This window comes from Leuresthes tenuis, unplaced genomic scaffold (assembly GCF_036924035.1).
Source record: "Leuresthes tenuis unplaced genomic scaffold, fLeuTen1.0.hap1 SCAF_21, whole genome shotgun sequence".
In the NCBI taxonomy this organism is placed as follows: domain Eukaryota; kingdom Metazoa; phylum Chordata; class Actinopteri; order Atheriniformes; family Atherinopsidae; genus Leuresthes; species Leuresthes tenuis.
The window spans coordinates 27,474,981-27,493,598 of record NW_027325375.1 but is presented as its reverse complement, the minus strand read 5'-3'; the positions used below and the strand labels follow the sequence as shown (position 1 = coordinate 27,493,598).

The 18,618-nt window shown below is 42.5% G+C and overlaps 1 protein-coding gene across 1 annotated transcript; it reads left to right on the top strand.

Moving 5' to 3' along the window:
- Nucleotides 1-3,007: 3,007 nt before the first annotated feature.
- Nucleotides 3,008-17,662, top strand: pls3 (plastin 3 (T isoform)). The gene is made up of 16 exons (XM_072374690.1): nucleotides 3,008-3,096; nucleotides 7,517-7,621; nucleotides 7,804-7,955; nucleotides 10,431-10,560; nucleotides 10,709-10,841; nucleotides 11,587-11,668; nucleotides 11,760-11,925; nucleotides 12,019-12,161; nucleotides 12,662-12,757; nucleotides 12,858-13,053; nucleotides 13,292-13,370; nucleotides 13,468-13,585; nucleotides 13,659-13,789; nucleotides 16,107-16,230; nucleotides 16,375-16,499; nucleotides 16,576-17,662. Exons 2-16 carry the CDS (start codon nucleotides 7,561-7,563, stop codon nucleotides 16,706-16,708), a joined length of 1,869 nt encoding a protein of 622 aa, XP_072230791.1. The 5' UTR covers nucleotides 3,008-3,096; nucleotides 7,517-7,560; the 3' UTR covers nucleotides 16,709-17,662.
- Nucleotides 17,663-18,618: the final 956 nt, after the last annotated feature.

Below are 18,618 nucleotides of genomic sequence, written 5' to 3'. Positions count from 1 at the left end.
TATTGTTTGTATTACTAGGAACTTACCCTTTCTTAGCATCTAAAATGTAACTACATGTTGAGTTATGACCATTTTTTATGTATCCTGACAGTAAATAAAAGTTTTTAAAAATCTTTCACTTATATTTACCTCACAATCCTTCCATATTGGACTCTTGGGGAGTATTCATGTGGAATCTTACTATAAAAAAATAGGCTTTTTTTGACTGTGTAGAAAAACACACATGAGTAATTATATTGTTTTTACTGTACTTACTGTAAGCTTCTGAAAACAGTTTAAATGTCGGCCAACAGCCATCCTCAGGCCAGAATCAGCAGATAAAACCACCAGATGGCACAGATACACACAAAGGTTTCTTACAAAGTAACAGAACAACTATTCACTGGATATGTTTACAGTAGTGAATTAAAAAGAGACAAAAACAAACATCTCTCACAACCTCTTACAGTGATTTGACCCATCTTAGCACTGATATCTGACAAAAATACACATATAATGTGCAAGACTCATCAGATATGCCTCCATAAATTAAGTTATAGGTGCATAACATCTTCTAATGCTTTAACATGCTCAATATTTTAGGCAATGGTCCAGTGGGGTCATTAAAGACTGAAACCTGAAAAATAATTCCCGTATTTGGGGATTATATTTGGGATTTTATTCATATTTATATACTTATACTTTATATATATTTATGACTGTATAGATGCCTTTGCTCTTTGTTTATTTAAAGGATTCAATTAATTCAACAGCATGAATAAAAATCTTATCTTATGGTTTACCTGCCTCCTCTGATTGTGAAACTGCTTTCATCTGTGCCACCATTTAAACGATTTAAGACACCGCTCAACACATCTGACCGTACGTCCTCAGCTGAGTTCATGATAAATGAAAGTAGCTTTTGTTCTCTCAGCACAACAGCATTTACAACATCGTGACCATTGCTGACAGCAAGTCTTTTACCAGCAGGAAACACTGACCTTTTGGCAACTCTCCAAGCAAACGTCCCTGATTGATGTGTGGATATTTATTATTTAGCACCCCAATCCTGAGTCTCAAGATATTACTTTCACCTGTGAATTGATTATTTGTAGGATCCAGCTCCTGTTTTTAGGCTTTTAGACACATATGTGAGCTTCATTACATCATTCATATTGTCTTTAACACCTGAATATTAGGTGGCAGGATATCAATTGAAATATATATATTTATATTTAAGTATTTAGCTTTTTATGATTTGATATCTATTAATCCAACCCACTGTCAATACATTTGATCAGCTATTATGTGCAGGGTCATAGGGTCTGGTGCTTGTCTCAGCCAGCACTAGATCAGGAGTAGATTTGCCAAAAATTGAACTGGTCTCTATTGTATCACAGAGCTAACAAATAGTATTACAGAGACAACACGTGCTCAAATTCAGACCTAAAGGGGCTCATTTTAATCTGCCAGCTCACATCTCCCAAACAAAAGGAGTATGGAGGACAATAGAGCACCACAATGAAACACACAGAACATTAAACATCCACAGAGACATCTCAAATTACGGCACCCTAAAACGTACGATTGTAAAAAGAATAACAATAATTAAAAAATGCACTGTGGACATAAAATTATTAATAATATAAATAAATTGTATTTACAAAACACTATGAACAGATAAAATGACACTTGGTTATGTTAATATGTATATATTTCTATGTATTTATTTATTTTCTTTATACATTTTGTGTATTATTTTAAGGTTTGGGATAGACTTCACAGTTACATGCAGTTTTATCCCATCAACACTACACACAAGATTAAAAATAGAAGACAAATAAGCTACATAAGAAATTAAGGTAAAACAGAACAATGTTGAATAAGCTAAAATTGTAGCATTTAAGCTATGTTAAATCGTAGTGATTTAAATATAAACATGAGTAATTTTCTACTTGAACTCTCTATGTGCAATAAAACAAAGTTATGTTTGTTAACAAATTATTTACCACGTAGGTGAAATTGACCAATTTAAGTTTAAACAGTTTTGATCAACCAAGTCGCTTGTAGCACACTCTCGTAAGGATTGAACTCCCTTTTCTGCCGCTTACTACAGTTGTTGCTTGGCTGTTTTTTTTTTACACCAAATCTGGTGTAGAGGAGAAGGAAAAGAAGAAATTCAATTGGGCTTGTGAGTAAAAAACCTGCTAATTGATAAGTGATTTATTATACTTCAACATACATTCAAGGGTGTGTTGACTTTATGGTGCCATATGCAGTGGATTTCAAGGCTTAGAGCTTATCAAAACATTAGTTTAAATTTATGTGGACTGATAAGTTCAAGGTCTTTGCACTAAAAACATCCCCACAGAGCAAAGAACAGCAGTGTAGTATGGCACCGTAATAAACTGATGTGTATCGTTAGCTTTATATTCTACTAGAATATTAGAGCCACATGTTGGAAGAAATAATTAGAGGTTGTTTATTTCCATTACGCTCAAATTTCTGTAATAAAGTCAAATTTTGAGAAAAAGTTTAAATACTACTTTGAATATAAATCTAAATACAGTTTAAAGATCACAGTCAAAATGTGCAGAAAAAACTTTAATCCCTGAGATTAAAGTATCGGTATCTAAGATCGGTAGTTTGTTTTTTTTGGATAAGTAAGTACTTTAAAGAGATTGTGCTGAAAACTGAGTAAAATCATAGGTAACACGACACAAACTTCAAATATGTGGCTGCTTTCCTGAAACTGAATAGCTGGTGATGAACAGGTGTAAGGGGAAAGATACAAACATCTTAACATAAATTTCCACATTTAATTTTTATTTATTTTTCTCAGAATTTCCACACTTTTTTTATCACCCAAACACACCTTTGTAACATTCTCTCTATGTTTCACGACACGCGTTTAAATTTGAGGATTTTCCCTTTTTCTTTTCTTTTCTTGTTATTTTTTTTTTATCTACGAGTCATCAATGACCTTCCCTACTTCCACGCCTGTCTGTGACGTCAGCCGCAGGGCGGGGCCAACATTCCTGCTGTCTACTTTTGTCTCTACGTGGAGGAGGCAGGACTCCAAAGTGGACGCTGTCTGGAATTTCAGGCGCACCGACAGTAAGTACCGATTTCCTGGCAACTTCTTGACCAATTACTCTTCACAGCCTGGTTTTGTCTGTAGCGCTTCTTCAAACAAGCATCTTTGTCTTCACCTTTTCCCTCTGAGATAGCCGTCATCCTCTCTTCTTTTAGAGGGGCGGATTTCCAAGAGTAAACAGGGGACAGTTTCCTCCCTGTAAAACTTGCATGTCTGTCGTTAGCCGGTTAGCTTTAGCCTATACCTCCTCTGTGTCTATTCATCCCCAAAGCGCCTAAAAGTCCTGAAATAGTTACGATTCACACTCTGACTCATTTAATTGTGACCAGATAACTTTTAGAAGCACTAACAAAGGAAGTAACTTTAAAGTGAGCGCGCGTGTTGATATTATTGTGCAGCCATGTGTCTGGAAAAAATTACTAAAGATGATGTTTTGGGGTTGGTTTGAAATATGTGTTCATATTTGTGAAAATGCCAGAGTATGTTGGGCAGAATATAACTGGGCGGCTCACTGGAGGAAGCTGTATAGGTGGAGCCAAATTTCTTTTGTTTTTAAAAAAATTCCCGGTGCACGAGCAGATGCTTATTGTTATAAATCGTTTATACGTTACCTCCTCTGACAGAACAGGTTTTCTTTTTGTTCACACCCTGTCTGCTGAGTGCAATGAGTACTGACACATTTCTTTGCTAAGTAAAAATTCCCCCAAAAAGCCGTGAGGGTGTTGGAAAAAAACATCCCCTCCTGGACTGAAATAAGTGTGCCGGGGAGTATGCAATGAATGTTTTTTGTGTTCAGCAGCAGTGCTCCGTGTAAACTTGTTTACGCTCTGAGTGATCTACCAGATTTTTCCTGGAGTCCATCTGGGGCTGCAGCACTCTGACATCTGGGATCCCAATCGTGGATCAGAGCTTGGACAACGAGGCTGTTTGAACCCACATCATAACTTGGAAAAATATTATGTTATGAATACAGCCCCCCCCCCCCCCCCCCCCCCCCCCCCCCCCCGGCTGTGTAGATTCTTTAAGCCGTGTTCATCGGGACACATCAGGACAGATGTTTAATTCTCCTACACAGTAGCAAAGACATCCTTTTCCTTAGTGGAAAAGGCCGTGACTTCTTCTCACCCGTGCTGAGGTCAGATTGCCCCTGAATGAGCACGTGTGGTCAGAGGTGATGCTGCACAAACAGCTGAAGTAAGATGGAAGTTTCCCTTGCTATCTGAGCACCTATTGTGGGTGTTTCAAACAGAAGCGTGACGTGTCTGATGTTATCACTGTAAAGACAAACCAGACCATCAGGAAGGAGGGCGGTTTGTTTCCACCGCTGTGAATGAACAGGTTGGCCCACTTTTCTGCTCCATCAGGATCCCCAACAGGTGCCTTCACCCGTTATACAACACAGTGCAAGTGACTCTTATTTAAATACTTTGTTTTTAAGTTATTTAGGATGAAATAACAGCTGAGAAGCTCTGCGGGGCCTCGCAGCTTCATCACTTTTATTGGCGAACCGAACAACGATGCAGTTGGTTCTTAACTTTTCAAGGGTCGGGTCCCGGCTTTAAACGTTGTCCTGCAGCGAATATTCGAGGCGTCTCTCTCTGGGTGTTTTTTTTGTTAATTAATGCCGCCTCGGTGTGCTGTATTTAAAGGATGATGTCTTACAATGCTTTTGTTGAGTAATGGCAAACAGTCGTAGGTGTGGCTGCTCACCTGTGGCAAAAACAGGCCGACCCAGCTGATTCAGCAGCACCCGTCTAATAACCCGTCTAATGACATTCTCGAGTGGCCGTTTGTTTCGTCTTCCACGCTCCTGCCGCCTCATTGACCTGCTTCATCGTTCACCACAGCTATGTGCTTTCCTCTGACGTGCACGAGAGTTTTATGGAGAGAAATTTGCAACTGGTAATGGTTTGAAAGTCAGAAAAACTGACGTCATTTGAATATTTTTATGGTACCTTGTTCCTTTTGCTTTGTAGGCTTTATAATAACCCTAAACCGCCCTGAGCCGCTTGCAGCTGGTGTCACGGTGTGTAAAGTCGGCGTTTGTTGTCGTCACCTGCTGCTTACCTGTCAGTACGCCTGAGCTTATCTCGTTCACACCACACAGCCTGTAAAGGAAATAAAAGGCGCTGGTGACTCAGTTTGCTGCACATCTGCAGCCAGTAAAAATCTCTGTGTTTTCGCAGACTGTTGGGTGTGTGCATATGAACTTGACCACACTTGGGAAGGGTGCCCACTCTATTTGTGTGCCTCACATTTCCCATGTAACTGTGGATGAAGCTCCGGCAGGGGCGGGGTGCGTCGGCCCTTCGCATTTAACTCAGCCATCTGGGAGCAGCCCTCTGTTTTTAATTGGCTCCATCAAAGGCGATTGTAAACGCCGTGGATGTGCTGTTTTTAACTCCACAATTAAAGCTGCTACTTGGAGTGAAACGCGTGGGTGGGGATGAGGTGAATTGTAAAGCGAGCTTCTTTAATGTCTCGAAGAGATAAGCCAAGGAATTCCAGTTGTTTGGCGAGACGTCATGGGCCGGATTGACTGAAAACGAGTGGATTTGCTGTCGTTTCTTTTGCTAATTTCAGGAAAAGAGAAATCAAATCTGTAGGTAAAGAGTGTCATTCTCATCTATGGAGCTTCTCCTGCAGCCGAGCCCTGATGTTTCACTAAAGTGCTTGAACTCTAACGGAGGTATTGACGTGCTTTTAGGCGATCCATTTAGGAGGCTGATGCAGTTGTCTGAATGCACCGTCCAGCTGTCAAAGAGAGCAACTGTCTGCGGGGCCTGACCCTCCGAAACTGGTCCGTCTAATGTAACGCAGGATTTATTGCCGTGGTTTGTGACGGGGGTTACAAACCCCCCATTCTTCTGTGCCACCAGCGATACGGCTCGCATTTGTCTGCCGCCATCTGTGCCCTTGCTCCATGTGCTTAACCCCTCTTCTGTTTCCACTCTGCCTCTGTTGAGGGTGTGACGAGGGCTGGCAAGTGAGGTAATGTTTGTCGGCCCTTATTGTAGCCGGGCCGACTTCAGCAGCCACATTTCACATCCTTTGGGAGAAAAGTTAAATATAGCAACGCTGGAATCGTCATTTTCCTAATCGTTCAGTCAGGAGTTTGGCTTGCCCTGATTTAGCGCTACTTTTCAGAGGGAAAAACACTGTGTTCGCTCTGATTCATGGTGACGCATTTAGAATTATCTCTAGTTTCTGTTTTGGCTGATAAAACTTGCAAATCCCTTGTTAAAGTGACTTGGAATCAGTTTTTAATTCGTCGCTTGGTTTTGTCTGTATGAATTTCCCTACAGGAACTGAGTCACACCTCAGACATCACGGTGAATCACCTTATTTGACTGCTATTATTAGTTTCATTCATTGCACAGGGTGCTCAGCGACAGGACTTTGTCCATTGTCTGCTTGTGTGTGTGGTTCAGCCGTGCAGAGCAGAGCCGTGTCCCATACGTTAGAAAATGATCTCCATTAACCAGGCTGGTTTTGACCAACTGTTTCCTTATATGGTTTTAAACGTGTTCTAAAACCCGGACGCAGCCACAGTAGCTCAGAAATCTGTACTTTAAATCAGGGGAAGCAGAACCTCTTCGTGCTGGAAAAGTCTTTGATCCTCAGAAACCTGCCTCTGCTTCTGAACTCTGGTGTTGAGAGGAATGCCATCACACCAGTTTGTCCTCGTACGGCGGGCAGCACGCCCTGCGCACCTCTTTGTGAGTGAAGCCCGATCCACTCAGGCCTCGTGCATTCCTCCACCGCTACAGAACGGGAAGAAGGAACTGAGCGAAATTCCTTGCTCTCAGTGATCTCCAGACGGTTGCTTTGCCTCTGAGGAGGTTGGGAACATAGAGGTTTTTTGTTTTGAGGTTCAGCAAAAATAACTAGTTCTGAATCTGTGTTTCACAAATCTGTTCCTGATGAGAGGCTCTTTTCTCTGTTCAATGAAACCCTTCATGTCGTCACATAAAACTGTACGATTGCTTATGACAACAACAAACTATTTACTCCAAAGTTGGGATCACAGATAGAAGCAAAAGAGCAAAGTGGATATTTTTAGAAGACGTACTGTGAGGAACGCAGAAATCCTCCACCGGCTGCTCCGGTCAGAGTTCCTCCGGCAGTTTTCTTACAGAATGGGCTTGTTGGTGTACAGTGGAGCTAACAGGAAATGACTTTGATTTGGGGAAAGAAACGTGCTTGGAAAAGGAAAAAGGGTGATGCGATCATTCGGGTGGAGACCTGCTGATAGTGAGGTACTTTTCTTAAAACCCGGCAGTTTAGCTGTGGCCCGGAGAGGAAAGTTATTGACTTCAGTCAGAGCTGTGCAGCAGATCTTTCCGCTTGTTTAAGACGCTGGAAGCTGCAGCCGTTTGGCTGAGCTCAGGAGACTTGTTCTGCTGTAAGATCACGCTGATGACTCTGCTCTCTCTGCAGTCACACCTCTCTCTGACCCGCCACATCAGGTCAATCCCTGCAAAATGTCTGGAAAGATAACAAAAGAGGAGGAGGAGGAGATGAGGGAGATCTTCGGCAAAATTGGTGAGTAAAAGCTGTGTTAATATGGTCATTTTCTGCATATTTATAAGCGTGTGCTTTTTGTTTCAAAGTTTTCTGCTTTTTAAACAAACTATTTAATTAGTTCAGAGACTTTAAAGAGCAAATTGTCGATAAAAAATATCATTGAAGGGTTGGATTGTGATCCGGTTGTGTCGTCTCTGCAGATCTGGACGGCGACGGACACATCTGCGATTACGAGCTCAGCGAGCTCCTTAAAGAGGCCGGCCACGCCCTCCCTGGCTACATGGTCCGTGAGATCCTCCAGAAACTCGATCGCAACAAGGACAATAAGATCAGCTTCAATGAGTTTTTGGCGGTACGTTTTTCACCTTCTGCTCACAGCTTTTCTCACTTGGAGCCAGTTTTCTGCCATCCTCTGAGTGGGACCCGTATAACCTTCAGAATCACACAGCTCAAATACCTCCACAAACCACACAAACTCACCAGCAGGCAAAGGAATGTGGAAGTGAGGTCAGCAAAGTGGAGGGAGTGTCCGAAGTGATGAAGGAGCGGTCATTCAGAATGCTGACATTTGGTACAGGCGTGCCTCGTGAGTCAAAACCTGAAGATAAGGCTTGCTAACCAAAATGGACCTTCGCTTTGATTAAACACTCGTTTACAGGTGAAATCCACGTTAAATGATCGTGAGTTTCCTCCTTAAACCAACTTGTTGCTGAATTAGCAAAACTTCATCATCACCACAAGGTCGTGATTGTCTTGTTGTTGTGACTTTTGTCATTTAGAGAGTATAAGAAATGCCAGCAAGCATCCTGCAACCTCTTGTGTGTGTGTGTGTGTGTGTGTGTGTGAGGGTGTGTGCGGTAAAGACGGCTGCTGTGCAGGGCCAGGCTGAATAGCTCATTGTGGTCACACCAGCGCCTGTGGGGCTGAGGTCACCGATGTAGCATTGATAACCTCAGCTGCAGGAAGCGTCGGACATACTGACACACAATACGTATTAACAAAGCTGCACACGGTGTGCTTCACTGATAAGAAACGGGCCTTCGGTATGGAAGGGTCCCATCATGTGTCCCTGTGAGACTGGTTTAATGCCGGGTTGGTGCGGAGGACAGCTGTTGTGCTGAGGTTTTACTGCTCCTGTTAACTTTAATGACACTGGCTCTCACACTGTAATACATGTGTAGTTACTGCTCACTGCAGTGCTATCATGAGATCAACCTACTGCCCTTACTTGGTTAATCATCGCCTCCTCTCAGGCTTTTAGCTGATTGGGTGGCTTCATGCCGTCGTGACCTCAACTGCCGTGAGTCCACCAGGCGTTCAGTCAGGCCACAAGGGAACGATAATAGAAGCCAAAAGAGGATGCTTACTAAAAGATTATTACCAGGGATTTATCTGTTGATCGTTGATCGTGGCCTGAGTGATTTCTGCTTGCAGGCCTGAACATTTTGTAACTTTATGTGTAACCCAAAACTGTTCTTTAATTAGGATTTTTAAAAGACCAGTCGTCTAAATTTGGTTTGTTTGATACAGTAAAACTGTGCACCAGAGCGGTGCTGGTGCACGCCTCTCAGTCCCACGTCTCTGCTCAACTGCATCAAGAACAATAACGTGACTCAAAGTATTGTTGCAGCCGCTGTGACGTCTTCCCTGTCGTTTTGTTGACTGCTGTCCTAAAGCCTCGAGTTACGCCCACAGCAGTTATCAGCTGTGCTTCCCTTTCTGAGGCCAGAGGAGACTCATCAGAGCAAGAGCACGAGGGCACCGTGCACGTCTGACTTCTCTGAAGTGTGTCACAGAGCGCATGACTCCCAGATAAACTCCACTCATCTTTATTTTTGTAGCACCTTTCAGACGCGATCGCAACCCAAAGCGCTTCAGTTACAGAAGCTGAAATAAAAACGCTAAATTAGCAAGAAAAGGAAAACAGAATGTGTTAAAGAATCAAGTGGCTCACAGACATGTCAATAAATTACATAAAGTGGCTCTTTAAGCTTTTTAAAGCAGAGGGTGAAGTTTTTAAAGAATGTAAGAACAATTCACCGCAGTGAAGCTTTCATTAATTAGCTTTAATTGTCTTTGATAAATGTCTTATTTCCACTGTGGACAGTTTGTGGGTAAACTCACATTTACTTTTAATCAATTATCAGCGGCAGACTTAAACAAGGAAATTTAACAGCGATGCTGTCGACAGAGCAAAATATCTCAAGTCACAAAAAGAGTTTAATTTAGGTTCATCCAGTCGTTTATCAGCTTAATACTAACGGTGAAGTTGGTCCATTTGAAGCATACAGAGACATGATGGTCTAAATCAGGGATGTCAAACTCCGGTCCTCGAAGGCCGCTGTCCTGCAGGTTTTAGATGTTTCTCTGCTTCAACCACCTGATTCAGATCGATGCATCATTAGCAGGCTTGTGCAGAACTTTGAAGAGATCCATTTCATCTGAATCAGGTGCGCTGAAGCAGGGAAACATCTAAAACCTGCAGGACAGCGGCCCTCGAGGACCGGAGTTTGACATCTCTGGTCTAAATGATTCTAAAGTGATGAGCATAAACTACAGAGTTGTGACAGGTTTAATGAATTAAAATGAGCAGGTTCCAGAGCTTTTATATTAAATAGCTTCAGATAGAAAGTAGGTTAGCGTAGAAAGAAGTGCAGGGATTATTACTCAGATGCTGTTTGATGATGAGTTTTTAGACGATCTGACTATAAAAGCCTTTGTGATGAATTAATCATCTGTCTGCACATAATGTTCACAGATATTGATATTATTGTCATTTTCAGAATTGGAGTTAAATTGATGTTTAAATATTCCTTTTGTGTTTTAGATTGTCAAAGATCTGAAGGGCAGTCAGATAGCAAAAAGCTTCCGCAAAGCCATCAATAGAAAAGAAGGCATCCTGGCTATCGGAGGGACGTCCGAGCTGTCGAGCGAAGGCACACAACACTCCTTCTCTGGTATGTGACGCTGCCAATGTTTGTTGACCGTTGACTTTGTACTCTTTGCAGGTCGGTTACAGATGAGCTACTGCTGAGATGTGTTATTAGCAGTGGCATTAAGGGCTTGTTGTGTTGCTTTTAACCAATATCATGTTTGTCTTTAAAGAGGAGGAGCGATACGCTTTTGTGAACTGGATCAACACTGCTCTGGAAAAAGATCCCGACTGCCAACATGTCCTCCCCATGGATCCTAACACAGACTCTCTATTCACATCTGTGGGAGACGGTATAGTGCTCTGGTGAGAGTTCCTGTTCAACACCCTCTCATAATAACGTCAGAAATAAAGCGACTGATACTCACAACCATCTGCACAATATGTGGCCAATTCTAACTTATGAGCCTGTGTTGGGAAGGAAGCTGCATTTATGTCCATAAAGGATTATCTATTGATCCGAATCTATTCTGATTATCCTTCAGTTATCAGTATCATCTGAGAGAGAAAGTCTTTAACACAAAAGTAGTGGGAGCAAAAATCAAGTATGGAGCTCCGAATGGGCCAAGTTGTCTGTGCCTTACTGCAGGTTCACTAGTCGAAATGATTCCGTCAGAGGGAACAGCTTCATGCTTTTAGTTGAGGAAAAGTTCAACAAGTCCCAAATAAATGCTACCTAACATAATACTTCCATCTCTGTTGTTTTGCTCGTTACCAACATTACGACAAAGCCAACAAGCCTGATGTCATTAAACCTGGTGCAGGACGGGCAAAGTAAGAAGCTAGTAAATTTTAATGGACGAACGGATCATTTTTCAATAGAATGTCATCATTTTTAAAAGATTTGTCCCTATTTTATCCTAAAACATAGTGAATTATTGTTTTATTAAACGATTTTTAGACGAAAGTTCATTTTAAACTGTGACGAACTAAACCTTCTGGGTCCAACACGATGTCCGAAAAGTAATATTTTTTCCACCTGTTCACCAACCCTGATCTTTTACAGACACGTTCAGTATTTAACAGCATGTATGTTCCTGTTTTTGTACAGCAAAATGATCAACCTGTCAGTCCCAGACACCATTGATGAGAGGACCATTAACAAGAAGAAGTTGACACCATTTACAATACAGGTCCGTCCGTCAGTTTTTGGAGGCTGTGTTCATTTAAATGTTTTTATCGATTCAGCAGAAGTTCACACATCCGATGATTTGTACGTTGCAGGAGAATCTAAACCTGGCCCTGAACTCTGCGTCCGCCATCGGTTGCCACGTGGTGAACATCGGCGCCTTAGACCTGAAAGAAGGGAAGCCCCATCTGGTGCTGGGCCTGCTGTGGCAGATCATAAAGATCGGCCTTTTTGCAGACATCGAGCTCAGCAGAAATGAAGGTACAGGGTGTAGTTGGTGTCACATAAACACAGGCTTGAGGCTCACTGGTCTGTTGTAAGGGAGCTTAACTGATCATTAACACCCCTCAACAGCTCTGGCGGCATTGCTAAGAGACGGGGAAACCCTGGAGGACCTGATGAAGCTGTCTCCAGAAGAGCTGCTGTTACGCTGGGCAAACTTCCACCTGGAAAATGCTGGCTGGCAGAAGATCAACAACTTCAGCTCGGACATAAAGGTGGGTCGTTGAGTCCAGTTCTTGTGCTCAAACACCACAATGAGACTGGAAAGGATTTTAAAGAATTAAAAGATTATTATTGTTTATTTGTCTACACCTGAGCAGTAACTAAGTACACCAACACAGTGTCTGACAGCACATGAGGCCCTGTAGTCGGTGTTTATGTTTGCACAAAATATCTGCTCCAAAAATAGGAAGGAGTGGGTTGAAAGGGCTTGAGTTTTGCAAGCTACGTACCTTTCACTGAGGAGGTTCAGATAAATGAAAGCTCTCACTGTGTGAGATGAGTCGTGTTTGTTGGCTACATCTCATAAATCCAACAGGCAGGTATAGAAGTCGTTGTTTAGTTGTTGCACCCATCTTTATCAGATGTTTTCTGATAAAACTCACATTGTGCTGTCTTATTCTCTGTAATGTACGTTTAAATGCCATCTTCTGTGTTGTGGCTGTTGATGTAGATGCAATTTAAGGTTTGTTCTTTTGCTTTGTTTAATTCCCAGGACTCCAGGGCTTATTTCCACCTTCTGAATCAAATCTCTCCAAAAGGCACAGATGAGGATCAGCCACGCATTGACATCAACATGGCAGGCTTCAGTGTAAGTACTCTGAACGCTCGCAGCTGGCCGTCTTCACCACCTGGTAACGGTTGCAAAGTCCCTCTGATCCAACCACGTGTGCCGTGTGTGTGTCGTTCAGGAGAAAGACGACATGAAGAGGGCAGAGGCCATGCTGCAGCAGGCCGACAGGCTGGGCTGCCGGCAGTTTGTCACCCCAGCTGACGTTATCAGTGGAAACCCCAAGCTCAACCTTGCCTTTGTGGCCAATCTGTTTAACAAATATCCAGCGCTGACCAAACCTGAGAATCAGGACATTGACTGGGGACTGTTGGAGGGTAGGAATTTACCTTCATCTGTTTGAACAGTCAGTATCTTTCATGTGGGCTTGCATCGGGACTTTTATCACGTGGACAGAATAACCTGTAAATGAACAGAGATCCTCCAAATGAACAACAATCTTACCAGCTGGCGGGCAAATTATTCTTTAGTTAGTTTGCAGATTGTATATTTTCAACTATTACTAGTTACCCTCACTGTGAAGACCTCTAAATCCCATAATCCTTTGCTGATTAGGTGAGACCAGAGAAGAGAGGACATTCAGAAACTGGATGAACTCCCTGGGAGTGAACCCTCATGTGAATCATTTGTACGGGTATGTAAGCTGGATCTCACTTTATCTCGTACCAAACCATCTTGTATCTAATTTAATGTTGAAGATCATCAACCACAGTGTTCTTATATTCTTCCAGGGACCTACAGGACGCCCTGGTCATCCTCCAACTGTACGAGAAGATTAAAGTGCCCGTGGACTGGAACAACAAGGTCAACAAGCCACCTTATCCCAAACTGGGAACCAACATGAAAAAGGTAAGTCGAATTCCTTTTCACACTCCTTCTCCGAGAAAGACACATTTTGAGAAAATTCATTTCGTGCCCCCAGTTGGAGAATTGTAACTACGCTGTGGAACTGGGCAAATCAGCCAAGTTCTCCCTCGTTGGCATCGGCGGGCAGGACCTGAACGATGGCAACGCCACCCTGACCCTGGCACTGGTGTGGCAGCTGATGAGGAGGTGAGACCTCACTGCAACTCAGTCACTTACAGACACAGTGAGACAGAATTCTAGATGCTGCAGATGTGATGTGCATCAAGCATTTGTGCAGAGGTTTCAAATGCTTGACAGGTTTTAGCAGCATCGTCATTATTTGACATTCAATTTGTTAAATGGATTAAACAAGTCAGAACTACGATGCCAGTTATGAAGTCCATGAGCTGAAACCCAGATTTTCTTGAGTCTGCATAAGTGCAGTCAACTGAAAGATAAACTGCTGCAGCCACAACAGGAAGGAAAGCTGACTGCCAAAGAAAAACTATGCAAATGCACGCAGTCGCGGCTGATTTATAGCTCTGTTGTTTCAATTAAACGTGAGTAGATGTGAGGATTTATGATTTTATTAAGTGAACTTCCTGTTCTATCAGCAGGTGAGAACGTTTCGCTCGTTTTCTATCAGATGCAACATGGCTCTCTTATCTTTGCATAGCGACAGAAGCAATTTAAACCGCTCAGCGTTGTAAATGGACGTTTATGTTTATGCTTTTATCCAAAGCTACTTACAAATGAAGATATAACAAGCTATATAAAAAAAAAAACTACAATAAACTACATAGAAGTTCAGACTCTGTCAGAGGTGACAGAGTAGAGATGGAGTGCAGGCATAGAGGGAAGTACAGAAAGCAGATGCTCTCTGAAGAGCTGGGTTTTCAAGAGATAGACAGGTTCTGGTAGCGCTCGGTAGGTCATTCCACCATCATGGGACGACACATGAAAAGAGTTTGGATTGTCTTAGGCGTGGTGTAGGAGCTGCTAGACGACAATCCTGCGACGAACGGAGGGACCCAGTTGGGATATAAGCCTTTGCAAGAGCATTCAAATAGATGGAGCCGTTCCATTAAGCTCTTTGTAGCTAACATCAGGGACTTGGGGCATCATATGATGCAGTTTAGTCTGATGCACGGTACTCTCCTACACTGTGTGAGAAAACAAGCAAAGATCTCTTATAGCTCCGTGAGCGTTTTAATGAATAAAAGTGATAAATGTCGGTTCCAACCAGTCTCTGTTTTTGGTTACATGAGCATTTCCTCCTGCTCAGTCATGAAGATCATTTCAGTGAATGTCAAACACAGGCTCTCAGTGTGCATGCACTGATGTCTTTTTTTACTTTTAATGGTTTTAATTAAACCTTTAAGGCCATGTAGCAGGGCCTCAGTGGATCATACCTACATCCTGCAGGTGCTCAATCTAAATAATCTGGGGTGAGTTTAGGGGCCAAGTCAATACTTTAGGTTCACAAAGCTGAGCCTTCTCCTGTTATCCAAGTGAAACAGGACGCTGCCATCATGAAGGCTTGTTTACATGACTTTTAAAGTTCATGTAAATATGTTAGTCCAACCAAAATGACACAGGATAAGAAACTCTAATGCAGTTGCATGTCGAATCCCTCCTGCAAGTGTACTCTTAACTGGATTACAAGGCACTTTGCACATATATTTTAGCCAAATACCAACAAAATTGCTCTCATTCACCTTTTTCCTCTGTGTCAGCTTGCAGCTTAAAGCATCTCCAGACTGTCGCTCTGCTCTAATAAAAGCCGGATTTATTATTTTTTTTAAGCCTCATCTGACAGAATCACCATTCGAGTGACTTAGAATCAACGTCTGTGCAGTGAATGATTCATATACTGACGTTCATTGAAGCTGCATGATGTCTTGATTGTAGCTTAACCGTAGCTCAGCTCAGCTGTGCATGGAACAGTGTTAGGTGGTGTGTGTGAAAGTAGCCTCCACAGCTGAGGTTTTCCTGGCTGTCATGTAACCGTTAACATGATATAAAAGTAAAGTGGATAAGAACGCACAGTTTACCACACGTGTACTTATCGAAGGGAGTTATTTTTGGCACTTTGCAGCCGTATGAGTGTGTGTTAGATCGTGGCGTCATAGTCAGGATTAAGATTCCTTTCCAACGGATCAGAGCACAGGATCCAGCTTCTTTCTATCCTTTTTTGGACAGCTGTTGGAAAGTACTGATCGCTGCATAACTTGTCAAAGTGAGTAAGTTGCCCACAGTTGCAGCGTCCAATCAGTTGATTGATGCCAAATTAAGACTCCGTTTCCGTTCATGCTTCCATTAAGGCTGCTTGTTAACATATTTAGTTGGTCGCCGTTTTTTCAGCGTTTTGGATCAGATTTTGCAGACGCGCAGATGTTCGGAACAACACGAACAGATGTTCGGTGTAAAATGTGCAAAACAAAGAGACCACGTCCAGATTCAAAGTTTCCTCCTTGATGTTTTTGCTCTCTAAACTCAAACATGGTGTTTTCCACTCTTTCAGATACACGTTGAATGTACTGGAGGACCTGGGTGATGGAGAGAAAGTTAATGATGACATCATCGTACGCTGGGTGAACAAAACGTTGGCAGAGGCTGGAAAATCAACCAAGATTTCAAGTTTCAAGGTAAGCCAGCATTACCACTTAAGCTAACTTCATTTGACATTTAATTTACTGTGAACTTTAAGGTTCTTTAGTTAGCTTTATGGGAAGTTTATTGCCCGTGGAGCAGTGTGAAACGATGTGAGTGTGTGTTTTTGGACTGATCAGGACAGGGAGATCAGCAGCAGTTTGGCGGTATTGGAACTGATAGACGCCATCCAGCCCGGAAGCATCAGCTACGAGCTGATAAAAACCGGCAGCCTCTCCGAGGCCGACAAACTGGACAATGCCAAGTAAGACTTTGTCGACAGAGAGAAAGAGAGGAGGTTAAGTGTTTGTTTCACGCGAGTAAACCTGTGTCCCTCCTAGATACGCCGTCTCTATGGCGAGGAAGATCGGAGCCCGCGTCTACGCTCTCCCAGAGGACCTGGTGGAGGTCAAGCCCAAAATGGTGATGACAGTCTTTGCCTGCTTGATGGGTCGGGGGATGAAACGCGCCTAAGCAACTGGGATCATTGTGACACTTACTTTTCTCCACAAGCGATTAGCATTTTGAAAGAGCGTCCCCAACTGAAGGAATAATTTTTTTTAGTCAGAATCACACATTTGCATGTACCCCTGCCTCCTTTGATTGACAAAGGTGTTTTCTGAAGGATCATGTGCTGTCCTCTTATTGAAGGTGAGGCTACGATACTGAAGCCTCTAAAGAGATGGCTCCCGTCAACCTGCTACTCTCAGTATGCAGAACTCTGTTTAAGGATGCTGTTTTTTAAAGCGAGTATGCATATTTCCAGCTGCAAGGTTGTTTACATATTTTTACTCAGACTGATAAGTAAATTATCGCCTTGACTAAGCAACAGACATTCCTGCATATCAGACTTATGAATATGTGCTTGAGAAGGCCAAAAGTAAGAACGTAAGTCGGAGAGGCTGGATGTTTAGGTGGAGCACACACCAACAAACACCCAAGCATCTCCTCTTACTGAAGGAAGTTCCAGCATGTCTTAAATGGCACCGCGGACGTCTATATATCTGTATACAGAGACCATAAGGTCGAGTTACGGTGATGACCACCGTGATGTGCTGTCTGTATTCATTGTCCTGTCTTTTGTTAGTTGACATTATTATTCCGCCATGTTCTGTAAATGCTGTCTGAAGGGATGTCCGGTCTGTGTTGTATTGGGTTTCTTATGTAGCGTGTGTTAGGTTGGATGAGGAGCAGGCGGACTAGACTCTCCTGGCTTCTGCTGTGCCTTCTAGTCTCAAAGACGACTTGTATCTGCGCTTTGAAGTTTTTCCCTTTTTCTCTCATATTCAACATTACCAAATATAAACAGTAACTTCATTCCAGGTAGCTCCATGATATTCAATGACAAAGGTCAAATTGTATTTGGTCTCGTGTTCACGTGTACTCTTCAGTGCTTTACATGTAACAATAAATATGACTTTGAAAATAGCTCATTTGTGTTTGCTCTTTGCTGTGTTTTCTGAAGAAATGCAGTTGATTTCTCAAAAAATAAGCGTACTGTTAGGGGTTGGCATGTTTTCTGGCATTTTAGACTGACTTAAAGAGGCTTTAAGGTGTTAGTGATCGACACCAAGGCTATGTTGGAAAGTTGCATCCACTGCCGCTCACCGCTGAAATACACCTACAAACATGCAAATGCATTCAGATTGATTTGAATATTCTTTCAGAATTGTGTGGAGGAGTAATGTGCGGTCGTTTGACAAATATAGATCATGTTAGGATGTCCCTGTGGTGCAGGAGACTATCAGAAAACAACCTTTGGCAAAGCCCCCACCCCCCAAAAAAGGTACTTGCCCTTCAAAAATGCAGTGACAATAAGCCCACTGACCACTGTTATCTCAACATTTTTAGATCATTTGCAAGCAAGAGGGTGACTTCAGATGTGAATTCACAAATTGTGACATTTTCACAGGTTTTGGAGTATATTTCGCATGATTTTTTGAAGTCTCTGGATCCAGGGGAGAAAGCTACAAAAGAAGCAGCTTTAACAGAGAAGAGAAAAAGACGGATGAATCCGGCGTGGCTGCAGATGGACTCACCAGTAAAGCTGAATGGCTGGGATAATTACAGATGGAGCAACTTGTGTCGAGTCACTTCGTGCACACAAAACCATCTGAGAAGATATGGGCCAAACAACATATGCCACATAAATCAATTTGAACGATAAAAGGCCAAGAGAGAAGAAGAAGCTTAGAGACGTACAAAAACAATAGCAGCTATGTCATTATATAGATGCAGTGACTCTAAACAAGGAATGATAGAATACCCATATTGTAGCGATGAGACAAAGGAAATACAACAACTATATATAAACATGGAGGCCACATAAATGAGGAAAATAAAGGAAGCGAGAGGAAACAATCTACAGCGATCACAACACAAAC

Excerpts from the sequence above, each read along its gene's own strand:
- pls3 (XM_072374690.1), top strand. The coding sequence starts at position 7,561 with ATGTCTGGAAAGATAACAAAAGAGGAGGAGGAGGAGATGAGGGAGATC. Across the intron at positions 13,054-13,291 it reads TGACTGGGGACTGTTGGAGG|GTGAGACCAGAGAAGAGAGG; the intron begins GTAGGAATTTAC and ends TTTGCTGATTAG. Across the intron at positions 16,231-16,374 it reads CCAAGATTTCAAGTTTCAAG|GACAGGGAGATCAGCAGCAG; the intron begins GTAAGCCAGCAT and ends TGGACTGATCAG.